This window comes from Populus trichocarpa, chromosome 1 (genome assembly GCF_000002775.5).
Source record: "Populus trichocarpa isolate Nisqually-1 chromosome 1, P.trichocarpa_v4.1, whole genome shotgun sequence".
Lineage (NCBI taxonomy): Eukaryota > Viridiplantae > Streptophyta > Magnoliopsida > Malpighiales > Salicaceae > Populus > Populus trichocarpa.
Window position 1 is genome coordinate 25,929,391 of NC_037285.2, and position 27,079 is coordinate 25,956,469.

Below are 27,079 nucleotides of genomic sequence, written 5' to 3' on the forward strand. Positions count from 1 at the left end.
TTATAAAGTTTTTTTTTTATAAAAAGATTTAAACTATCCTTAAAGTACCATAAATATAAATGCTAATTATGTTTTTATTTTTTATACAAATAAATTATCCATGAGATATCGGGTATCCTAAACAAAAATTATAATTAATTTTTTTTATAATGTTTTTATTTTTATTTTTTATATAATAAATATTTAAACTATCATTTAAGTATTCTAAACAGAAACCCTAATTATTATTTTTTTTATAAAAAAAATTTAAACTATCATTGAAATATCCTAAATATAAATCTTAATAATTTTTTAAAATAATTTTTTATTTTTTATAGGATCTTGGGTGTGATAGTCATGTCAGACCTAAGTAAACAATAAACAAACATAGAATAATTGTGCATTTTAATTGTCAGAAAAAGAAAAAAAAAGAAAAAAAGTAAAAAACCGAAGAAATATCTTGCAAAAAGATAAGATGATAAATTAAAAGTAAAACTATTATTAAAATTCATAATAAAAATTAAAAAGTCTCTTCATCTATAATAATTTGACAATATTATTTAGCTTTCGTTATAATAAAACCATACATTTACGTATGGATATACGTGTACTTTGACTCGCCACATCCTTTCAACATTTGTAATTACTTAAAAGGACGTCCCATTACTTGCTAGCTCTTCAGCCAATGCTTGTTTACAATTAAAATTAGTGAATTAATTGAGCAAATTATATACTCTTTAACTAATCTTGACAGAACGTGGCTCTCAAAGTCATGCAGATACGTAGGTCTATGCTGCTGTTCAAATAAGAAAAAAAATAAAAAACATAGGTCAATGTTGACATTAACCTGTGATGAGCTCATACTTATTAAATCTGATCCTGTTGGTAGGTTATTCCTGTCTAGATCTGAAATAATTCAAAACTAGACTTATAATTGGTCCAGTGATGCCCGATCTAACAAAACCCGACAATAACCTTGTGTTTTTTCAAGTAACATTTTTCAAGAAACCTGGAAACTAAATCAATGAACCCATGGAAACAAAAAACCAAATCAAGGACATATTTATTTGTTGAAAAATAGTTTTTTTTTGAAAAGTAAATTTTAGGAAAGTGAATTTCAAGAAAGTGAATTATTTTTTGATATTTGGTAGTGTAATGAAAAATAAATTGAAAAACACTTTTCAGTGTTTGGTTATGTCATGGAAAATAAGTTGGAAAATAACTTATTAATGTTTTATTTTTTTCAAGTTTATTAAAATAATGAGGAATAAATGTTACAAATTAAAAACTTGAATGAGAATGAAATTGGAAAAAAATATAATTTCATAAATTATTTCAAATAAAATAAATAATAATCAAAATAATAGAGATCAAATCTAAAAAATAAAAAAAATTGAAAGATGAAGAAATTAAAATAATAATAATTAATATTTTATAAATTATTTCAAATAAAATAAGTAACAATCAAAAGAATGAGGATCAAATTTGATAGATAAAAAATTTCAATTAAAAAATGATAAGGGAAAAACAAATAACAATTATAAAAATGAGAACCAAAGTTAATATAAAAATTAAATTTTAAAGAATGAAATTGAAAAAAAATATTCAAAACAAAATATATATAGCAATTAAAAGTTTGAGGATCAAATTTGATATAATCAGCAAATAATATGACATTTCTAAATTTTTCACAACTTCCGAAAAGTGTTTTCCGCCCAAAATAAAAGGAAAACACTTTCCTGAAAACCAAGCTAAATTTTTTTTAACTAGAAAGTATTTTTCGTTAATCAACTTTTCTAATAATAAATAAACACATGAAAGTTTAAAAAATAATTTTTCAAAAATCACTTTACAGAAAACAAACACATCCCAATAACAGGCATACAGAAATATTAAATCATTGAACCCATGAAGCATTGTTAGAGAATAGCCAGGTTTACATGTCCTTGATAGGAAGTCCATGGCCACGAAAAATCCCAATTTTGTCAACAAACCGACAAATGTTTTAAACATATTTTTTACATGGCATGCATGTGAAACAGTAGAAGAGAAAAAATAAATTATCAAGTAAGAAAAAATGTTAAATGTAAAGTCTAGATAGTATAAGTGTTGTATTGTGTACATGAAAAATAAGAGGTTTTTCTCTAGCTTGTTTAAATCTTGTGCCCACAAGCCTACTATTTTTTTTTTGGTTGGTTATCGATCCATATCAAAATTTATTATATAAACACAAAAAAAACTTTTAATTCTCTAATGTGAGATTGAAAGTTTATTAGTATATATACTCTATGTTCATAAGAAGAAAATTGTGTTTTCTCAATGTGAGATAAGAAATCTTTTTTTTAAAAATTTCTGAATTAAATATTTGTTTTTATTTTATTTAGAAATATGTAGGCTTCAAATTTCTTGTTATTAGATTTCTCATTATAAAAATTGAACGTAATAAAAAAGGGTTTGTCTCTTTGATAGAGAAGAGGAGATATGTAATTAGAATTTAACAGTGGTGCAAGTATAAAAACTCATAGTTATTAAACCCAGACTGACCCAGGTAAGGTAAAAAAAAAACCAGGATGAGCAAATACCTAGCAAAACTTGGCTGAGACTCGTTTTTTTTCTAAATATGTTTTTTCTCTTAGCTAGAAACCCGTTATATATATATATATATATATGGACGCAAACCCTACCCAACTATATCCATCACACCTCTACTATGTAGATAAGGTAAAATCTGCAAGGAAGCCTAGACATGTCAATTGCATATACTAACAAAAACAATTAAAATATTAGATCTGATCGCTGAATTAAGTTCAAATTTAATTAAGAGATTTTACAAGTCAAGTTTTATAAGAAATCAACTGAACATAATTAGTTAAGATATAAATCAAGAGATTCTACAAACCAAGTTTTATAGGAAATCAACTAAACATAAGGTATGATTCGTATTCAAATTAGATCAAAAAGATGTTTTTGCTATTCCAATTAATTTTCTTAGTTAATTTTAGGTTTTGTTTACTTTTACTATGTTATGTTTTTCCAGATTATTAAATTTCAAACTAATCAGGAGAATATTCTGGAGTCTGGACAAAGAAATAGGTATATAATAATCAAACAAGATGACAACAACCATATAAAATGCAGCAATAAGATTAATTTAATTGCAGTATAAGCCACTGTTTCGGTAATTAATTTAATTTGGTACCAATGGATGGAAAGACTTGCTTCTCAAGTTTTGGACAGAAAGATCCCTTTTGACCGTTAAGTAAAATATGGAGGAGGAAGAAGAAGAAGGTACATGGACTTGGGCCCCAAGCTAGCTTGCAAGGCTGGTGGCTTTAGGTCACCGGTGGTTTTGGCTGGCTAGACTCCATCAAAGCTGAATTCATGAAAGTACTGTTTCCTTAAACTGGTCTCCCATCAAATGTTGTTTTGTGAAGAAAATCGACAGATCTAGATGATACCAAATTATTTTCTTATTGCAAGTGTCCTCAAGATATCATTTTCTATACAAGTCTTTGATTTCCATTTAATTTAGTGATCGTAATCCCACAATATTACTTTTCAAAAATACTTTTGATATTAATATATTAAAATTAAAAAAATATTAAATTGATATTTTTTTTAAAATGTACTCTTAAAACAGACAAAAATAAATAAATTAAAAGCTGCTGCATTCCTGAACCATCATACCTTACTCTCGGGCCACGAGCTACTCTATGTTCTTTAGATGTAGACTTTTTTGTTTTTATTATTTCAAATTGCCTTTATCAAATTAAATCTAAATTCTCGTTCACACTAGTGGAGAATATTCTCGGATACGAGTTTCATGAGATTTTTGTGCTCCTAACGCATTTGACCACACGCTCGTTTTTACAATTCGATGGCGGTTCCATTGAGCCGAAGCTTAATTTTTTATTCAAAAAAAAAAAAAATCTAATTCAAACCTCTTATTTATAATAATAAAAAAACTATTCAGCTTTGTATTTTACGTAACGTCATTAACAATCCGTTACATTTTTTTTAAAGGTTGTTTTAGACAGTGGTATAAAATATTTTTTAAAATATATTTTTATTTAATATATCTGGACTTAAAAATGTACAATTTCTATAGGAGATCAAACGCCCTCTCATTTTTATAGTGATAGTCAATTTAGTGAACGGCAAGATTGAATTTATGATATTAAAAAAAGATTTCTTTTATTTTTTCAGTAGTAATGAATTATCAAATTAATTTACTTTTAATCTTAAAATAATTTTAATAGTACATGTCCACGTAACTAGTTGTTTGAAGCTAATGTTGTCGGATTTGGATAAAAAAAAAGTTGCTCATGACTCAGTGCTCCAATGGTAACCAGCCATCTATATCACTGGACCCCACATTTGATAGTAATGGGTCACTCTCACATAATTGGACAGGGCTCACATATATATGCACGTGGTCCCGAGTCCCAATTCCCTATTGGACAGAGTTGACGGAGGGTTTACAGAAAGAAAGCAAAGCAAGGCAATTTTGACCAAACCGGTTATAACCGGTAAAGCATAAATATCAACCATCACAACATGGCAATCCTCAAACTCCGTCTCTCTTCACTTTATAAAATTGCCGATTTCCATGAAGGTTCCTTTGACGACGGTGAGTGCAATAAACCAAGATTTCCTTTCCTTTCTCTTCTCGCATCTCTGCTTATATAAACACAAACCCACCACCTGATCACTTGAATTCCGAGAACCCTTTTCTCCTCTTCCTTCCTTCCCCAGGTGTCTCTTCGTTCCAAGGTACATGCACTACTAATCAAGTCTTCCTTTTACTAGTTACGCGGGTTCCACTCGTGGCTACTTTTACCTTTCGTTTTATCAATTCGCTCCCTTGCAAATTTTATGGATATCTAAGGTGAAATAATCTTTCTTGCTTGCTTTAGCTTCTTTAATCATTTGATATCTGTATCTTTTCGTGAGTGTTTTAGCTTTACTTGATCAGTTTCCATTTGCTATTTTCTTGAGTTCGTGTAGGCTAATGCTTTAAGTAGAAATTAAGGACTTTTAAGTTTAGACCTGAACTTTGTAGGTTTGACCTTTTCTTTTTTGTTTGTAGGATTTTGAGGGATAGATAGACAGGTGATCATGGATCAAAATTACACAGGACTCCATGATCGTTTCCAAAATGATTCCAAATTTGATGAAACGATCATGCTCCCAAATTCAGAACAATACCCAAATATCGAGCACGGACTTGAATTCAATATCCCTTCTCCTGATCTTAGCTTCATGAATCTTCCTTTCGACCCCCCTGATACAGATCCTGATCGTTTTGGTCTATCCTTTAACTCGAGTCCAGGGGTAGAGTCATTTGTCCCCTCGATGAGCTTGAGCCCGGATGGAGAGGCCCTTGATCCCTCATCGGCTTGGAGTCCCGAGGCAGAAGCCTCCTCTCCTTCTGAGGATAGTGATTCCTCTGACCCGCTTCTCAAGTACATAAGCCAGATGCTTATGGAAGAGAACATGGAGGATCAGCCACACATGTTTCATGATCACTTCGCTCTAAGCACCACTGAGAAGTCATTGTATGATGTACTAGGTGAGCAGTATCCTTCCTCACTCGATTCGCCCGAGTCTTATGTCAACCTTGAGAGCCCTGACAGTATTTTTTTGGCAAGTGGAAGTAATTGTGGTGATAATACCAGCAAGAGCACAAGCACAGGCACTACCAGTGGTACTATTGATTCTGCTAAAGAAACTCAGTGGGTTGGTGGTGATGTGGGAGGGATGAATCCATCTTTTTCTAGAACCCCTCTTCCCGATGATAACCATCTCCATTCCAATTTTCAGCCCAATGTGCAATTTACAGGGAATCCGTCAAATGGTTTCACTGACACAGGGGATGGCCTTATGGGTTCTTCTGCAGGTGAGATGGTGCAGAATATGTTTAGCGATGCGGAATCTGTGTTGCAGTTCAAGAGAGGGTTAGAGGAAGCAAGCAAGTTCCTTCCTATTGCCAGTCAACTGGTAATTGATTTGGAGACAAATGCAGTTTCCTCAAGGCAAAAGGAAGATGCTCCTATAGTGGTGGTGAAGGAGGAGAATTCTGAGAGGGATAGCTCGCCTGATGGGTCGAGGGGTAGGAAGAATCATGAGCGAGAGGATCCAGATTTAGAAGAAGGAAGGCGTAATAAGCAGTCTGCGGTGCATGTGGAAGAGAGTGAGCTATCGGAGATGTTTGATAAGGTATTGCTTTGGACTGGGGGACAATGCTGTGGCGATGATGCTGTTCAGGATGTAGCAAGCAAGAACTCGCAGCCAGATGAACAATCAAATGGATCCAGTGGTGGGAAAACCCGTGCTAAAAGGCAGAACAAAAAGAAGGAAACCGTGGATCTGAGGACTCTCCTGATCCTCTGTGCACAAGCTGTCTCTGCCAATGATTTCAGGACTGCTAATGAGCTACTGAAACAGATTAGGCAGCACTCTTCACAATTTGGTGATGGGACACAGAGGTTGGCTCATTTCTTCGCCAATGGTCTTGAGGCACGCTTGGCTGGCAGTGGCGACGGAACCCGAAGTTTTTTCACCCATCTTGCTTCAAAGAGGACAACAGCTGCTGATATGCTGAAAGCTTACAAAACCAATCTTCAAGCCTGCCCCTTTAAGAAATTTTCAATTTTCTTTGCAATCAGCATGATTTTGCAAGCTGCTGAGAAAGCAAGTACTCTCCATATAGTAGATTTTGGTGTCCTCTATGGTTTTCAATGGCCAATTCTTATCCAGCAACTCTCTCTCCTCCCTAATGGCCCTCCAAAGCTACGCCTTACAGGAATAGAGCTGCCCCAACATGGTTTCAGGCCGTCAGAAAGAATTGAGGAGACAGGACGTCGCTTGGCAAAGTATTGTGAGCGCTTTAAGGTTCCATTTGAATACAATCCCATTGCCGCACAAAACTGGGAAAGAATCCCAATTGAGGACCTCAAGATTAATAGAAATGAGGTGCTTGCTGTGCATTGTCAATGTCGGTTTAAGAATCTATTTGATGAGACAGTTGAAGTGGACTGCCCAAAGAATGCTATTCTTAACTTAATTCGGAAGATGAATCCTGATATTTTTGTTCATACTATTATTAATGGATCATACAATGCTCCCTTCTTCCTCACACGGTTTCGGGAGGCACTATTCCACTTCTCCTCACTATTCGACATGTTTGATTCTACTTTACCACGGGAAGATCAAGCGAGGATAATGTTTGAGGGAGAACTTTATGGCCGGGATGCAATGAATGTGGTAGCATGTGAGGGTCAAGAAAGGGTCGAGAGGCCTGAGACATACAAGCAATGGCAGGCCCGGACTGTGAGGGCAGGGTTCAAGACTCTACCATTGGAACAGAAGCTCATGACAAAGTTTAGGGGTAAGTTGAAGACCTATTACCACAAGGATTTTGTAATTGATGAAGACAACGACTGGATGCTGCAGGGTTGGAAGGGTCGAATTATTTATGCTTCCTCTTGTTGGGTGCCTGCATAGGAGTCTTGGACAGCATTTGAACTTGGAACGGAGAGCTATAAGTTTTTTAAAGAGCTGGACAGGAACGAATAATTTCAAATCAGGCAAAGGTATGGATGCCGTGCATGAGTTAATCTATTCCATGCCCTGCTCACTTATGACCTGACAATTTTATCCATATACGCTAGTTTAGTGTTTCTAACTTGGAACATTTCCCTGGTGCTTCTTTAATGCCATTCAAATTCCGGGCAGAAAGTATCAGAGGTTCTAACTTTGCTCGTTCCATTTTTTCAGATGATCTATGATGCTACCTAGCTCGAGAGGAACCTTATGGAGTTTTAGACTTGCAGTTGGTAACTACCATCACCATCCTTTTATATAATATTATAAAAAAATTCGATGGTTGGTGGCTTGTTCATCTTGGTCTGAAGCATCACTTCTCAAAAGCCAGTGTGGAACTACAGGAGTGAATGTGCTTCTTTCAGTGAGCTTTTGGAACAAGCTTGAAGCCCTCTTATGCTTAAAGGATGTAATTACACTACTGGAAACTAGTTTTTGTTGGGAAATCTTGTAATCAAGTCATGTAGTTTTTGTCTAGATGATTTTCCATCTTGGAGTGGTGATCAAAGGGGTTCTGAGACCATGTTCTTATATATAAGTTGATCTTGGTTCAGCTTTTCTCAATATGCAATGAATCATTGGAAGTGGTTTTTTCAATAATTTATTCCCTTGAAACTGATCTAAATGGTTGTTTTATGTATGAGCATATATTGAAACAAAATAAATGAAAGCTTAGGATCTCATTTATTTTCATTATTATTTGCGAATCTGTCAAAAGTCAAAATGCTATAGTTGCTCTATTATATGATATAATTGTTAAATTAATTCAAATTAACAAAAATAAAATAAAAATACCAACATAACATAATAGAGAAAAAGACTAGAATTCTTATTAATCTGTTTATTCTAAAGTACACCCTTTAAACTAAATACAAAGAGATTATGTATATGCTAAACAAAAAAAAATACTATTCTACCCTATAAATAAAACAAGATAAATATATTTCTTAATATCTCTCTTCAAACTCACAATGCGGCAGCTACAAGCATCGAGAGTTTACCAACTAGAAAATAAAAATAAGAAATGAAATGCGACTTAGTAAAGAAATCTGCAAATTGCAAGGAAGAAGAAACAAAGGGCAAAATAATGGAGCCATGCTTGAGATTGATCTCAATGTGCTTAGTTCGTTCATGAAAAACCGAGTTGTGAGCAATCTGAATAGAACTCACAATACATAGGAGTAAGATGAGAAATGAAAACTTTCATATCCGCAAGTAACCAACATAACCAAACAATTTTTTTTGGTAATAGATGTTATAGCACGATATTCTGCTTCAGTTGAGGATTGAGAAACAATAAATTGTTTCTTGTTCTTCTAATAAATAAGAGAATAACTTAAAAAGATACATAAACCAGTAATAAACTTGTGATTTGTGGGATCATTGCCATGATCAGTATCAGAGTATGCACGCTATTCTAAAAAAGAGGTGGATGACATTTCTAATGTTTGAAATTTACTTCAAAATTATTTTTTTCAAAAATTATTTTATATTTTAATTTTATCTCCCAATTAAATACATTTGTTTCCTTTTTATCCAGAAATATTAATCATACGCAACCCTATCATGATAGATTGTTACCACTGGTTAGAAACTGAAACCAAAAATCCTAAAGGCTATGTACGAGCTGTGATCCATTGATTTGAAGTTCATGGAACTTTTATAACAGAAGAAAGTGGCTATAGCCCGTGGATATTGGTGGATTCACTTTCATTTACTCCGTAACTCATCAAAGATCTAAAAAATCATGTACAAATAAGTGTAGAGGACATGGTTTCGTGCAATCGATGGTGGTAATTGTTCTTTTTTCTTTTAGGCTAATTAAATAAAGTTTCTTGACCTCTTTTAAGTAACACATGAATAATTTTTCTTACCAAAAGAAAACTAATTATTATTGAAAAATAAAAATGATGATGTACTAAAAATCAAAGTAGCTTGGGGAAGGTTTATGTCTTGAATAATCAGTTAATCTCTTAATTCTGATATTTTGATCAATTCTTCCTAGCCAATGTGGCTAATAGTTGGTGCTTGATACCTGTAAATTTTTTTTTTATGGATTTAGGGATTCTCTGATATTTAAGTAAGTATATTTTTAAGAGAAAAAATAATGATATTTTAAAAAGAGGTTTTAAAAATAAATGTAATATCCCAGAAATTCAAATACATGATATTTCATTTATATATTATATTATTATTATTTATTGAAAGTACAAGAATTTTTTTTATATATTTATTTCTACTGAATTTTCAGTAGAGTTTCCTTTATATTTTTCAATACCAAGTTATCGACTCAATCATATTTCATAACTTACAAATATAATTTCCCCATATTCTCATCATCCGGGACTTAACACACACACACATTTAATTTCATTTACACAAAAAAAACTTTTTTTCCCTCCCATATTCTCTCAACAAAATCTATCATTATATTGACTAAGAATATCTCAAGTAATAAAACAATTAACACTTAACACATTTACAACATAGTTCCAAACACATATTCTGAAAATCAAATATGAAATTTAGTCTACATATTACAATCATATGTTTTCAAAAGAAACTAATAAAATGCATCATCCATGGTTAACTTAGATTTATACACCCTTTTAGTTACAAAATTATATTACATAATAAAAATATGTATTAATTACACAAATACTAATGCAATATCTACTACCCATTATGACACTATAAAGTACCTAAAATCTTATAAGATACTTAGCGTAATTAGTTTATGCACAAAGATTATTTATTGTTATTATCATCATTATTATCACCACCATTTCTATATGTGTATTTATCCCAACTTACACAACTTTCATATTTTAAGAACACAATATCTTCTCTTACCAAACTAGCATTTACTCAAATTCTACATTAATAATTTTCTTCAATTGACCGTTAACCAGGGTGCTAGTCCCAGTAATCCTAGGGACTGATTTCTCCAATAACTCATTAATCATGGAATCATCCCATTAATTAGAGAACCAAATTCTCATCAGCCTATTAACAAGGGCACCAATCCCATTAACCAGGAAATCATTATCTTTATATACCTATTAACCAGGGCACAAGTCCAATTAACTAGGATGCTAGTTTCTTAATTGCCAATTAATTAGGAAACTAATCTCATTTATCATGGTAATTAGTTTCTCATTTGCCCATTAATCAGGGCACTAGTTCCATTTACTAGGGTAATTATGTTTTTATTGTCCATTAATCAGGACACTAGTTTCATTTACCAGGGTAGCTAGTTTCTTGAACAAATTATCGTTTATCAACTAGGATTGCTATTCATTTAAGGAAGAATTACAAACACAATTAAATAAAGCTCTAGTTGTAAGATGTCGAGCATCTACCTGAAGTCTGAGCATGTGAACCAATCCTCTGCTGTTAAGTGGATCCTGCAATCTCTCTAGTACCAACAAGAATAATATCATTTATTATTCCATCCTCGGTTACTTCTCATTCTACCTTAATAGACTATCATTTTATTTCTTGATTTAATATAATTCAGTAATATTCTATATCTTCAAGCTAATCCTTACTTAAAATATAACTAAGACTAACATTTTAGTTTCATGTATAGTTTGTTTCTTTCGAAAAATGAGTTACAGGCTACAACTCTATAAAAAGGAAGGAACTCAATTCTTTTCATCGACATGTGCAAGACTATTTTTAATTGCAACATCAAAACTGTTTAGCAAATTTTAGTATGACTTTACTTTGGTTTTTAATTTATATTTGGAGTTTTATAACTCTGATTTAAGTGAGGTCAATTTCATTGGAAAGATGCCTCCTTACTTTGACTTTCATAAAGAACTTATTCTAGTTTTTAATCACCATCGAGTCCAAAGTCCCATTGGAAGTTGGAGAATGAAGCTGTCCAATTTTCTAATTTCTTTTAGCTTATAGTGAAGTATTTTTATTTTTTATTTTTTTTTTCATTTCCCTCACCATTCAATGCAATTATTTTTCCTACCAAAATTTCATAGTACTTTTTCATCATAATATCGCAAGTTTTTCCCCTTTAAAATTCCATAATTCCCATAACTTAAATATTCATAATTCATGTTAATCAAGTCTTTCCATTACCATTAAACATAAAATTCCTATTTCTTTTCAATTCATTCTCCATGTTTCAACTCAAGCTATAATAATCATAACAAAAAAAATATTCATGCATTTTTTTAATTTTTTCCCAATTTTCTCTCTTTATAGCCGACACCAAACCCTTTACAACACAAGGATTGTTTTTCAATTACTAATTATTTTAAGTTTTTTTCATCATTTTCCATCCCAATTTCATCAAACAAGGCAAATTCTTCATTTCCCCTAATTTCTCTCATGAACGCTAACCTAGAATTCTTAATTAAAGTATCAATTCTAAATCGAATTTAATATAAATTATGAAATCAAGCTTAAACCCTTTACCTAGTGATAAAGTGAATTTCAATCCTTAACCGGTCAATTTTTTTTGGCACTCCTTCTTTTCTCCCTCTTGGTCAGTTCTGAACCCCTTTTATTTTCTAAATTCTTTCACTTATTCTTCTTTGATTCATACCTTGATGTTGTTTCCCAACTACCTAGACTAATCTCAGTCTAACCCCTTTAATTTTGATGCATTTTCTCTTAATTCTTGGTGAAAAGATTTGAAACCTTCCCCCCTCTTTTCTTCCTTATGCAGTTGGCTCTAAAAGAGAAAGATTAGGGGTTCCTGTAGTCTTAACTCTAGGTAATTACATGTTAGCACTATTAGTTTAGTTATTTTATTTTTGTCCCAATTTTTTTTCTAGCAACTTGTGGTGTGTATATAATATATATATTCTTTTATTTCTTTTAATTTCATCCCTTGTTATTTAACTCTATATCATTGATTTAATTTAACCCATTCTATCTCGGGGTTAATATTCAAGAAATTTTAACCGGGGTTTTTACAATAAATATGTAGTTGTGAATAGAGATTGAGAACCTTTTCCTTTTCAAGAATCCAATGGGTCTTTATAGCGCATCATTTTTACCCTTTGATGGAGAGGAGGCTTAAGAAGTCATCTTCCTCTCATAACATTAAAAACCCTTTATGTATAAAAGAGAGAAACTATCTCTAACTCATAAGAGGGAAAATATCTCTAACTCATTGGAGGAAAAATATCTCGTGGTTAAAATAGAGCCTGACAAGATTTCCAGAACCACATATATTAGGTTCAATGCTTAGTTGAGCCCAAGAGTAATGAGTGTGGCAGCTCACCAGACCCATTTGTATGTGGGCTCAGTACTTGGTTGAGCCCAAAGATGCTGAGTCTAGCAGCCCAACAGACCTACGTATTCTTGGGCTTAATGTTTGGTTGAGCCCAAGGATGTTGGGCTAGGCAGCTTGCTAGGCCTATTTATACTTGGGCTCGGTGATTAGTTGACCCCAAGGATGCTAGGTTTGATAGTTTTTCAGACCCATATATACTTGGGCTCAACGTTTAATTGAGCCCAATGATGTTATGGTAGGTCACCATACCCGTTTATGCTTGAGCTCAATGGTTAGTTGAGCCGAATGATGCTAAGTCTGATAATTTGCCAGACCTGTATATGCTTGAGCTCAGTGCTTGGATGAGCCCAAGAATGTTGGGTTATTACCCTGCTTTTGGTGCCTTTAAATGAAGACCTAGGTAAGTCTTTGTGTATTTATTAAACAAATATTTTGAAAGGTTATTAGTAGTAAATAAGAACCTTTTTACCTTCCCTATAAGATTTGGTTATCCCATATAGAACCATTAAAATTCTCATGGCCAGGTGGCTCGTCTTTATTGAGGGAGGTGTTTCTTGGAAAAAAAAATGGCGACTTACATTTAATGCATTGATTGAGTGGATCTTTGGAGACCTGATATGCAATGAAAAGTCATTTATCCAATGATGAGGGCAGAAATATGTTTCCTTTGTAACCCTAGCCTTTCTTGCTTCTATCTTTTTGTTTACTTTCTATAATTTTTTGAAAACTACCTTGTTGAAAACCATGAATTATTTTTGTTCTAATCTAAGGAGAAAAACTCATTTCAAGTTCTTTTCACCACTAGATTTTTTCCTTTTATACTTTAAATAGAAATATGGACTAAAAAAGAGTCAGATCTATCTCTAATAAGAGGGATGTCGCTTTCTCTGAAGAGGAGTTCAGGTTCCAACCTAAGACTAAAAGAAAAAGTAGGGGGCATGAGTCCATCAGATTAGGCCACAAAACTAGAATGGGTGACACCTTGGCGTCCATCTTTGGCAGAATGGAAAGTAACCCTATTTGCAAGATTCCTTCTCCTTCCATTACTAGAGAATCCTAAAAGAGAGGGAGGTTACCTTAGACCCTTGAGGATGACATTCCTAGCACTTTAGGTGTGGAGGACATAAAGTTTGTTTCTCGCCTTTAACTAGGAGATTAACCAACTTAGATGCCTAATTAGGTTGAACATATCAGTCGGGAGACCTTGGGCTCTACCCAAAGTCATTTTAAGAATATGACCCCCTTTTGCATGTATGTGATGGGGTATTCCTCCCCTCTTTAAGGATTCATGAGGAAAGTGTTTAGATACTTTTAGTTGGGTCCAAACCAGTTGCATCATAATAGGTGGATCACTTTGTTCGCCTTTGATAAGTTTTGTAGGCTTGTCGGAATCAAACTTATAATTAATGTCTTAAAATATTATTACCATCTGGATGCTGGCATCGATGGTGGCAATGATGTGCATTGATTTTTCACCTTCATCAACTAGCCTATAAGAGCTATGAAGGGAGCTTTGTGTGGGAAGCCTGCGCAAGTCAAGAAATGGAAGGGGAGATAGATGATAGTAAGGTATAACAAGCCAATCAATCACATAGGTGGAATGCAACAATTCTGGGGCTATTCCCATTACTTGAGGGTTTCTCCCTTTGATGTAAATAGCAAGCTTCGTCTGAGCTTGAACGAGGAGAAAACATGTGCTGCCCTGACCTCGATTTTGATTGAGTATAAATTCAATATGATGACCAAAAGATATTATTAGGCCATATCAATGTTATTAAACTTGCGAGTTGACTCGTAAAATCGTACGATTTTACGAGTCAACTCATATATAACGTGTAGAATCGGGTTCAAAACTCAAAAATAAGCTAACTCGGTCAAACTTGATTAAACTCGGTCAAACTCGGTTAACTCGGACCAAGTTTACGAGTTTAACAAAAGTTACAATTTACAAAATACACTAACTACACTGTACTCTCCTTGAGTCCCTCCCGAGTCCCCACTCCCCTTTCCCCTTCCTCTTTTGCCGTAGCAACATCACAACTTCCAGTCTTCCACACTATGTTAATCTCTCTCTCAAGAGCAACACCCAAAAAGTAGTCTTAGCTTTAGGTGGTTTTTCCAAGCTTGGCTTTGCTAGGCAGGCTTTCCCCGTTGTACCATTCACCTTCTGGGAGGAGCCAATTCTTATTATTTGGATCCCAAATGAGAGAGAGAGAGAGAGAGATAGAGAGAGAGAGAGAGAGAGAGAGGTTAGAGAGAGGAAATGAAGAAGAGGATATTTTGGTAAGAAAAAAGCTGAAAACAGTGAGGCCTTACGTTTTGCTTTCCTTTTATACCAAGGCCATTTGGCCTTCAATTTGTATAGTTTTATTTTAAAAAAATAATTATTAATTATGATGATTTAATTTAATTCTTTAAATGTCATTTCAACATTCGGTGTACTAAATGTTTTTCATTTTAGCTAATATATAATTAACTCCCACCTGATTTGATATAAGACTTGATATAAATTATGATATAAATAAATAAGTTATTGGATTGACCGGTGAAATTAAGTTGAATTTAAATATAAATAGGTGTTTTAGAGAAAATAAAAGGAGAGATAAATCATCATCAGTTTTTTATATTAGTAGTAGTAACATTAATGTTCACAATATCGATATTGATATTAGTAGTAGTAATAATAATTTTTTAGATGGTAATGATTTTAATGAATATTTTAGGAATAACGAGGAAAATAAAGGCAATGAGACTGTGTTTAGTTACATGACACACCAACAGATTGTTTGTTTTAGGTTTATTAATGAAATTCTATGGACATAATTGTATTATATTGTATTGTTAAGTTATTTAAACCATGTATGAATTTTTATTTGAATCATGTATTTTAAGATATTTGAATATTTGTATTGTTTATTTCACTTTTATTTTAATTATGTTATATTATTATTTACTACTTGATTGGAATTGTCAATATATAATTAGTTAAAATATTTTACTTATGATTTTACAATTTTACGATTCGAGTTTACGATCCGAGTTTATATTATATATTCCGTGTCGTGTTAAAAAAACATTTTTGACAACCTTGGGCTATATTGCAAAGTATGCAAATTTCTTATTCTTTTTTTATTTGTAGCTAAGTTTATTGTTGACAATTTTTGTTGCATGATTAACAACTGAAGGAGAAGGAGAAACTTCAACAAAGTCTGTAGAAGAGAGTTCTTAAAGGAAGTCTTTGTCTCTAGTCATGAGTGGAGGCATGGTTGAAGAAGTGATTGAGGACTACCCTATCATTGTTAATGAACTCTCTATTCCTAAAGGCTTTGTTTCTAAGGAAACAATGGTAGAAGTTAGAAATGTCACAAGAAAAAAAGTTAGGGGCAGTCATACTTACCCAACTAGGGGTCAAGCTGATGGAGGACTCCTCCTAAAGTGATTGTGGTTCGTTCTACCTGCTTTAAGAGGATAAAGATCTCCACCCTTGTGGAATTCAGTGTTTCAGTCTCAAGTGTAGAGGCTCTTATGATGGCATTTCCTTTGCCTTAACTTCCAGCTTTGCTGATAGAGACTATAACAGTTGGACCCTCTACTCGGGCTGTTCTTAAGAAGGATGAGTTCAAAAATGCTTTCACCAACCTCGCTCTTGGTTAAGCTCCCTTTGTTTTCCTTACCCTAACTGAAAATGAGAGGCAACTTATGGAGGCTGTTGTTGGTGGAAACTTTGGCATTGATGAGACTGACCTTAAGGTGGTGAGACTATTAAAGAGATCCTCACCATCCCATTAGACATCACAATGATGTCTAATGGGAGCTATAACTGCCATTTGACTTTAATTTCTCATAATGATAGATTTCTTCATTCAGTTTCATATGTTTGTTGATGTGATCTTCATATAAAACTTGTTTAAACTTAATCTCATTTAAGCATATCATTATTCCATTATCAATTTAATTATTATCATCAAAATACAAGGTATTATAAATATTACTATGTGACCCATAGGTCAACAATCTTTCCCTTTTTTATGATGACAATTAATGTATATTTATAGATATAAAGATATGTATCATCTTTTAAATTTTGCAATATAGTCCCTTGGAGATTTAAACAATAATCTGTAATCTATAAATATATACGTCCCCCTTAATCATTGGTTGGTCATAAGAACCTCCAAAATATAATTTCGACTTTACTATCACAGACAAAATAAATTCATAGTATGATAGTGAAAACCAGGTCAAACCCAAAGGAAATTTTATTCAAAGGTCTAGACATCCATTCCTATAAATTTGCTGATCATCTAAGTAAAATAAATATCCTTTCAATTCAAGCAAAAAAATTCAATGTCCCTTAAAGCTAAGGGAAATCGAAGAGATTATAAGTAAATTAATTAGATAAAGTTTTCTAATCAATCTCTTACCATCAAACGAATTTAATATTGAAAAACAATTTTAATTCACTCGACAATAGCATTAAGAGTAAAGTCTGTAAAATTTATTCTAAGCAACCGTTCAAAAGCTTGAGCAATTCACTTGTGATTCTCGAAGATGACAAGTAATTGGCGAGGAAGAGCAAACTACTTGTTGCAATATATCCTGCTTCAATTGTTGAAAGGGCTACAAAGTTTTATTTCTTACTAGCCCAAGATACTAGTGATGATCTTAGAAAGTGACATGTTCCACTAGTTTTTTTTTCTATCTACTTTATATCTCATAAAATCCGCATCTAAATAGCTAATTAAATTCAACTTATATCCTTTCGGATACCACAACCCTAAGTTGATTGTACCATGCAAATATAAAAAAATACATTTTACAACACCAACATGAGATTCTTTTGGACATGCTTGAAAACGTGCATATAGACAAACACTAAACATAATATTAGGTATACTAGTGGTTAAATATAAAGGTGAACCGATCATACCTTGATATTTGATGATGTCTATATTCTTACCATTTTCATCCATATCAAGCTTTGTTGATGTTCCCATGGGTGTGTTAAATTCCTTGACAAGTTCCATTCTAAATATTTTTAGTAGATTCTTGATGTACTTGCCTTGGTTGATGTACATGCATGAATTCTTCAAGATAAAGTGTTCTATTGCTATAAACTCTATAAGCTTTGCTAGAGGAGGAATCCGAGAAAAATACCAACATTGGATTTTGAATCAAACTTGTCCAATTTATCCTTGGTGTTAAGAATAAAATGTTTTGAACCAAAAACTTTGAAATATGAGATGTTGAGTTTCTTTCCTCTCCGAAGCTTATAAAAAGTCATTTTCAACTCCGGTATCTAGATAACACGATTTAAAACATAGCAAGAAGTGTTTACGACTTCCGCCCAAATATATTTAGGGGTATTAAATTCATTTAACATGTTCTTGTCATTTCTTGAAGAGATCGATTTTTCCTTTTCACATTCTCATTTTATTGGGGAGTTTTAGGAGTTGAAAAATTATAGTGGTATCCTTTTTCTTCATAAAATGTTCCAAACAAATCATTTATAAAGTCACCACCATGATTACTCCTTATGTTTATGATTGAAAAACCCTTTTTATTTTCAGCTTTCTTTGAAAACTTTATAAATTCATAAATAGTTTTATCTTTTAATTTTCAAAACAAAACCCATATATATCTTGTAAAGTCATCCATAATCACAAACACATATCTATTACCACTTATGCTTCTAGCTCTAGTTAGTCCAAATAGATATATGTGTACCAATTCTAAAGGTCTTTTGGTAGTAATGTGGTTTTTGCTCTTAAAAGATGTTTTCACTTGTTTACTCATCTGTCAAGCATCACATAACTTCTGTTTTTTAAAAGCAATATGAGAGAGTCCTTTAATAAGCTCATTTTTGACAAGTTTAGAAAGAATGTACATGCTTATATGATCTAATCTTCTATGCCAAAGAAAACTATCATTAATGCTAGCAACAAGACAATTTTCTATCCTCATACATGCATCAATATTAATCTTGTAAACATTTCCTTTTCTATTACCAATACATAAAACTTTATCATTTTCAAGGATTAAACAACATGCATAGTCAAACATGATCTTGTACCCTTTATCACACAATTGAATAATTCTTAACAAATTATGTTTTAGATTATTAACAAGAAACACCTTTTTTATTGAGAGAGAAGACTTACTTCTAATATTTCCAACTCCAATGATCTTTCCTTTTGAGTTGTTTCCAAACGTGACTTTTCCATCATTAATCTTGGTTATGCTTGAAAATAATGAATCATCTCCAGTCATGTGTTTTGAGTAAGCATTTTCTAAGAACCATTTCTTATATTCCCTTGATTCCTACATACATAAAGTCAAGATGAAGTTTTTGGTATCCATACCTTCTTGGGTCTTTTTTGGCTAGTGGTCGTTTCTTTTGGAACCCAAGTCATGTTACCAACTTTGTCCTTCTTTATATAACATGCGTAAATAAAATGACCATTGCTTCTACAATAATGACATGTTTGGTTTTGATCATATGATTGTTTAACTTTAATAAAGTAGTTCTTCAAACATTTTTAGTTCTTTTTGGGTTGATACCCTAGACCTTTTTTGTTGAAGACACATTTTTGACTAGCAAGCATAGTATCTAAAATCTTAGAACCTTGTGTGAACTTTACTTGTATGTTATTCAACTTGTCCCACCTTTTCTTTTAAAGCCTTATTTTTCTCACCAAGTTGGTTAACCTTGTTCCTGTCAATACTAATGCATGTTTTCTTTTCCAATGCATCTTTTTCAACAAGTAAACATGCATAATTGTTTTTTAAATGAACTATATTTATGATCTAACTTTTTAAATTCATCATACAATGATTCAAATGCATCATGTGGTTCATCATAAGAGAGGCCAGACTCATCATCCAAAAAAAGTACATCATTATCGCTTTTAATTGCCATTAAACACATGTCTGCAACATGATCTTTATCATCACTTGAGCTAAAGTCCGAGTCATCACTCCATGTTTCTTTCATTGCTTGTTTGTGACGACAGTTTTTCTTCTTGTTTTGAAGAAGATGGAAATCGACCTTAATGTGTCTTGTCTTGTCTTGTTGCACTTGTAGCATCTAGGTACCTCCTTACTAGATTCTTCCATATTTCCATCCTTTTTAAAGTTTAAGAACTTTTTATTCCTTTGCTTATTTCTTAGGAAATTTCAGAATTGTCTTTTTATGAGTGCAATGTCCTCCTCTACTTCATATCATCATCATCACTATCAACATGGTGTATGATTTTTAATGACAAATTCTTCTTTGGCTTCTCATTTAGTTCTTGCTTTTCCATGGTGATTTCATGAGTAATTAGTGAACCGATAAGTTTTTCCAATGGAAGTTTAATGAGATTCTTAGCTTCTTGTATTGTCATCACCTTTGCTTCCTAACACTTTGGCAAGGAACCAAGAATTTTGCTCACAATATCGATATTAGTATAAGTCCTACCATGAGCATCCAAACTATTAGTGATTGTTGTCATTCTAGTAAACATATTATTTATGGGTTTATTTAGAAGCATCTTGAATTACTTATATTAATGTACAAGCATATCAATTTTGGACTCTTCAACTTGATTAATACCTTCATGAGTTACTTCTAAAGCATGCCATATATCCTTAGCATCTTTACAAGATGATATTCTATTAATTTTACTTCTACTCAAAGCACAATACAAAGTGTTTATAGCTATAACATCCATAAAAAACAACTTTTTATCACCGTCGGTATACTCACTTCTAGGTTTAGGTATCGTTATATCATTTTTAATCATAATAGGCCTGTGTGGTTCATTTTCAATAGATAGCTATAAATCATAATCAATAGATTGAAGATATATAATCATCATAGCTTTCCAATAGACATAATCATTACCATCAAAGAAGGGTGGCCTAGAGGTAGATGCTCCTTCATTTTGAACATTATAGCTAGTGGTTGTCATTCTACTCAAGTTTAAGCAAACTTATATATATGAGAACTAAGCTCGAAAACCAATTGTTGTTCTAGAATTAGAGCAACAACAACACCTAAGGGAGTGAATTAGGTGTTCCACTAATTATGTCAAATAATGCAAATAGTCACACTAAGCCAACAATATAATTAAAGTGCTTATAGTAAAGAGATAAGAAAAGAAAGATTGCAAACTCGGTTTTTAACGTGGTTCGGCAAGCCTACATCCACACCTTAAGTACCAACCGTACTTGAGTATTGTACTTTTTTGCTAATCCATGTGAAATATACAACGCCTTTGATGAATCCACACCAAACAATTACACCATTTGAAAATGTCCCCTCTTTAAGATTTTTTCCTTGGTGACAATACCTCACTAATGCAAAGAGTTTATCCAAACTCTGAGGTGTTTACAATTATGATTTGTTTACAACAAGATTCATTATCTCAAATTATACAATTGAAAACTATAATCTTTATAGCTCACTCAATAACACTTAGGATGATTGAAGGTGTGTAAGTGTAATGAGTGTGAGATTTTATACTCCTGTGCTAGAATATAAAGATTAAATTTAACACAACTTAGAGTATGTTAGGATTGATGATTTCTAGTTGGTAATAATGCAAACAGTCACACTAAGCCAACAATATAATTAAAGTGTTTAAAGTAAAGAAATAAGAAAAGAAAGATTGCAAACTCGGTTTTTAACGTGGTTTGACAAGCCTACATCCACACCTTAAGTACCAACTGTACTTGAGTATTGTACTCTTTTGCTAATCCATGTGAAATATACAATGCCTTTGATGAATCCACACCAAACAATTACACCACTTGAAAATGTCCCATCTTCAAGATTTTTTCCTTGGTGCAATACCTCACTAATGCAAAGAGTTTATCCAAACTCTCAGGTATTTACAATTATGATTTGTTTACAACAAGATTCATTCTCTCAAAAAGTAAATTATACAATTGAAAACTATAATCTTTATAGCTCACTCAATAACACTTAGGATGATTGTGTGTAAGTGTAATGAGTGTGAGATATATATATATATATATATATATATATATATATATATATATATATAAAAGAAAATAGTCATTTATGGCTATTGGAATGCTTCTAAAGGCTAAAACGGTCAATTGGTTCCTATAAAATTCCTAGGTGTTCATCATAGATGAACAACGGTCAACCAGTGCAGTTTAAAAACCAATTTTGATAGTTTCAAACCTGGTGAAACTTGAACCGATTAAATGTATATTAATCCTACTTATGCATGCAATGTGAAGTGTGTGATTTAATATTAGTTTGCTATTGAGTAAGATATAAAGATTTAACAATAAGCTCTAAAATGAATCCTTAATAACTAAGTCTTCACTTGCTTTGCATCTTAGACTTGTTGATGGATTTCTTCATTCAATTCCATACGCTTATTGGTATGATCTTCATATAAAACCTGTTTAAACTTAATCTTATTTAAGCATATCATTATTCTATTTTCTACTTAATTATTATAATCAAAATACAAGATATTATAAATATTAATATGTGACTCATAGGTCAACATGGGCATGACAACTCGGTAGACTCATTTGTGTGTGGGCTCAACGCTTGGCTGAGCCCAAGGATGCTGAGTCTGGTAGCTTGCCATACCCACGTATGCTTGAGCTTAGCATTTAGCTGAGCCCAAGAATGCTGGATCTGGTAAGTCGTCAGACCCTTATATTTTTGGTTTCAATGCTTAGCTGAGCCTAAAGATATTAGTTCTGACAGTTCACCAAACCCTTATATATTTGGACTCAACACTTGGTTGAGTCCAAGGATGTTGGGTTATTACTCCGCTTATGGTTCCTTTAAATGAGGACTCAGGTAAAAATAAAACATACTGATCTATCAGAAAATGTTTAAAATTCTAAACTTTAATTAATTTTGAACCTATTTATGAGTTTTATTACATATTTATTTCTTGTATATATTTTTTATTTTGCTATTTAAGTATACAAACTTCTGAAGTTGTTTTGATCAAGTGCTTGGATTATATCAAGGTGTTTATATGTTGATGTGGCCACTGGCTAGTGTCAATTAAACTCAAGAGCAGACCCCTGCTTAATAGAAGGAAAGTAATGATTGATGCTTGGTAGTGTAAGAAAAAATAATATCATTTGAAAATCTGAAATTAGGGTAGAAGAAGGAACAAAAACCCCTTGCTGTATTTTTTCACACAAAAATATCTCTCTCTCTCTCTCTCTCTCTCTCTCTCTATATATATATATATATATATATATATATATATTTGATAGAATTTTTCAATACATTATACCTTTCTTCCCGCTCATCTCATTAAAATAATATCTAAATATACATCTTTTTATCGTTTTTTTATATATTAATGTACCAATCAAAAAAACAAATGGTGGACCTTTCATTTTATAATTTCAAATTTTAAAGTGACACGCACCATGCTGAAATGTAAGCATGAATGAAAGTTAAGTTTCTGAAAATTCTAATAACATCTACCGAGTGCTGAATGTATATTTAAAATAGTTATTGTTACTGTCTCATAACAATAAAAAAAATGAAAATAATAATAAAAATATATATAAAAAAAACAGAAACATGAATATGTTTGATAATAATATATAAAATAAAGTGATTGTTTCTATATTATATTTGATTATAATGAATAAGACAAAATAAAATATAAAAAATATATTTTACCCTTAATATATTCAAACTTATATATTAAAAAAATAATTAGATATATATTGTTTTTACTTTAATTTATATTGAGTGTTGAAGTTAATAATATTATAATAACATTATCATAAAATCAGGACTGACTTGATAAGTTGACCCGTGGCATAGACTGGTCCGGTTTTAAAAAAATAGAGGAAGGATTGACTCGATCTCATCCAGTCAAAAACTTAGGTCAACCCAAGATAAAAAATGGGTAAAAAAATTATTAACTTTTTTTTTTATATAAAAAAGGTGATCAAAACAAAGTTGCTTTGATTATTATTAATTTTTTTAAAAAAATTAGGTCAGCAGGGTTGACTCTCACGACCCATGACCTGAGTCTTGAATCGGGTCAACTCTCGAGTCGGGTTTTAAAACTATGATAATAACCACTTTTATTCATACATTGACTTGAATCAACCCGTGTTGACCATTTCAACCCAAGGCCCAGGTCGACCCTCAAGCTGAGTTTTAAAACTATAAAAATAACAATTTTTATCCTTATATTGATTCGGGTCAACCCTAATTAACATTTCTGATCCATGACCCAAGTCTTGCTTCGAGTTGACCCTTCTAATATGTGACCCGGGCTTTACCCATGTATCTCATGTTTTAAAAATATAGAAATTAATTTCAAAATTATTTGAGAGACATACTTATTTATATATCTTTATTTTTATTTTTTCAATCAAATACATTTTTATTTTAATCAAATCCACGTCGATACCTAAATGTTATCCTTAAACAAACCATATTCTACCAGGTCCAAATAATAATAATAATAATAATATGCAATAACCCAATCCAAATAGTATTGGACTAGAATATTATTAAATACATTAGACGTACTGTCATAGGATAGAGTTTGTAGTATGGCCCATAAAACTCCTTATAAAGGGGAAAAATTGGATGACATAGAGTTTGTTTTTATATATATATATATATATATACTAAAGAAGTCTAGGTTTTGATTAGGGTTAAATGTCATGAAAGTTATCTAAGATTAACAATAGGCTTTAAGAAAAAATCTAAAAGTAATAATTCAAATGTAAATTTCACCAAGCAGGGAAAATACATGAAAAAGCGACATCTCAACTACTATTAAAAGCAGTAGGTTATTTGACAATTTCGCCACAGGGGGTTTCTTGTTGTAAAATTAACTACCCTTTGCATGCTGCATCAAATTTCAAATGGCTGGAAAGCGTGTTACTTTGAATTGCTTGTCTGGTAAGTCGATTTATTTCCTGGGTCAAAACTATTATGCATATATCTACCATGCCGTGCTCTCTGGTTTGTTTTATCACTAATTATATTATTTTACTTGCCTTAATCCGTGTTTGAATGTACCTAAAAAATAGTTGACTGATTCTAGTGTGAACATAAACAGAAAAAGGACTCACCGTCCATAACTTAAAATTACTGCTCCTATTTCAGGATTTTTTTTTAATTAACGTGGTTGTTCGGGCCAGCTTGTGTGCATCTCAACTAATCTTACGAGCATGAAGTTAACGACCATGTAAACCTCCAGTAATCATCATATTAGCAACCACAGGGCTTGAACTTGAAATTATAGAAGGAGAAAACATTTTAATCCCAAACTCCTACTACTGACCCACCCATATGGTTCTATTTCAGAAATTTTAACTGCATGTGATTACTGCTCCTATTTCAGGAATTCTAAGTGCACATGAATGAGGTTAGGTGTCTGAATTAATCACATCAAAACTGAAGAAATTCAAGGATCCGCTTGTTGCATAATTTCTTCATCCTCAATGATTTAATTAGCTGAGGGTCACTATCCTACAGCAGCATGTCTTAATAACAGTACAATCCACCATGGTTTATTGATGGCATTTTGCGACTAGCTGATTTTAGTATAATTAATGGTGGGTATCGGTTCAAACGGTTGGGTTTATATTAAAAAATCCATCATTTCTTGTATTAACCACAAAAGGGAGGATAAATCAGTTTGGAGAAGTGAGCCATTAGTTCAGGCTTAGTTTTTTTTTCAATTTATAAAATATAAAATTAAAACCTAACCAAGATTATTTAAAATTTTAGAAACCGTTCAATTTAATTAATTTCAAGTCATTTTTTCCAAATAACTTGGTTAATTTTTTCACCCCTAAGTATAAATTAGCTTAAGAAATTTTCATTACTAGCTATATATGCTCAAGATATTCTCTACTACTATGAACTGCGAATTCGACTTGTGAGCCAGTTAGGAGAAAAAATGGAAGGGAATGCTTCACTCAATTGGTTCAACGCAATGCGTTTTTCTCTTTATAACTAACATATATGTACCACAATATGACAAAAGATGGTCTACAAAGGGAAACTGGAACCAAAATCTGAATTGAATGACTGAATTGACTGTGTATATTTTTCCACGTAACTTATTGAATAAGACCATATATCATATCAAATACCATATTAAATAACTAATATATCAAATACCATATTAAATAACTAATAATTAGTTCAACTTTAAAAATTAAATTATTGGATAAGAGTAGTGCTAATGCACTAAAACTCAAGATGTTTAGAAATAAAATTGATGTGTTGTATAATTGGTTAATCTCTTAGTTCAAGTAATTTGATCAATTCTCCCTATGCAAGGTGTTCGGTGGCTCGATATGAAAAGCCTAAGTGGTTGGTAGTTGGTGGTGCATGGTAAGTCAAGGTGGCTAGTAGCTAGTACTTGCAAAAGGTTTTCTTAAGTCGGCAATTTTATATAGAGAAAAAGTATGTTGAAAATGTTAAGAGTAAAGAGATTGTGAACCTTAAGTGCGAAGGATTCATGGTGTAATTATAGCCAATGAGTCTTGTCTTTTTATGGAGAGAAGGAACTAAAATGTAATTTCACCATTTTGATATTTTGAGTTGTATACTATTCAAAATAATACGTATTGAATTAGTATAAAATACCAAGAAACCCATGTGGGGTCCTGAAAAAAATTCCAATGGAATGTTTGGCTCGACAAGGTGTATTGGCCCATGAGAGGTGAAAAATGGGTTCAGACACATTGTTTGGACCCAAGCATGTTGGATTCAGGCTACCTATATGAGTGTCGGGATACATGTCCAACACCAGTTGGGCGTGTCACACCCATCTTGCTAAGTATGTCACGCCCACCTTGGGCGTGCTCTCAGCATGGGCTTGAGCTACCATGCACTTTGATAGTAGATGGGCTTAGGCTACCATGCCCAAGCCTATAAGAATCTTTTTTTTAAAGTCTTTTAAGGTTTTTTTGAACTCGTTAAATTTGGGTTTATTAGTAGCCTCCCAAGTCTTTGTGATATTGATATGCAAAGACTTATAAAAATGTCTAGTAAAATGAGAAGAGAGGTGAAAACCCTGAGTAATATACTAGAGAGCTTGTGTGTAGAGGCATGCACCATAGTTGAAAAATAATTTTCTAAGTAGATAGAGGGGAACCATGGAGGAACCCATAGAAAATTTCTAAGTGGCTGAAGGGAACTTATGGAGTGAAAGCCTATACTTCAAAAATTTTCTAAAAGGATAAAGGGAA

General features: G+C 32.3%; 1 protein-coding gene across 2 annotated transcripts; it reads left to right on the forward strand.

Annotated features, from left to right (window-relative positions):
• Positions 1-4,566: 4,566 nt before the first annotated feature.
• Positions 4,567-8,184, forward strand: LOC7485697 (scarecrow-like protein 33). Of its 2 annotated transcripts, none has more exons than XM_024611790.2 (3): positions 4,567-4,867; positions 5,069-7,574; positions 7,759-8,184. In XM_024611790.2, exon 2 carries the CDS (start codon positions 5,098-5,100, stop codon positions 7,483-7,485), a length of 2,388 nt encoding a protein of 795 aa, XP_024467558.1. In that variant the 5' UTR covers positions 4,567-4,867; positions 5,069-5,097; the 3' UTR covers positions 7,486-7,574; positions 7,759-8,184. The 2 variants fall into 2 exon arrangements, with proteins under 2 accessions (XP_024467558.1, XP_052310175.1); XM_052454215.1 differs by having other exon boundaries at positions 4,567-4,752.
• Positions 8,185-27,079: the final 18,895 nt, after the last annotated feature.

What these genes read in the sequence shown, in the direction of transcription:
- LOC7485697 (XM_024611790.2), top strand. Translation starts at nt 5,098, where the DNA reads ATGGATCAAAATTACACAGGACTCCATGATCGTTTCCAAAATGATTCC.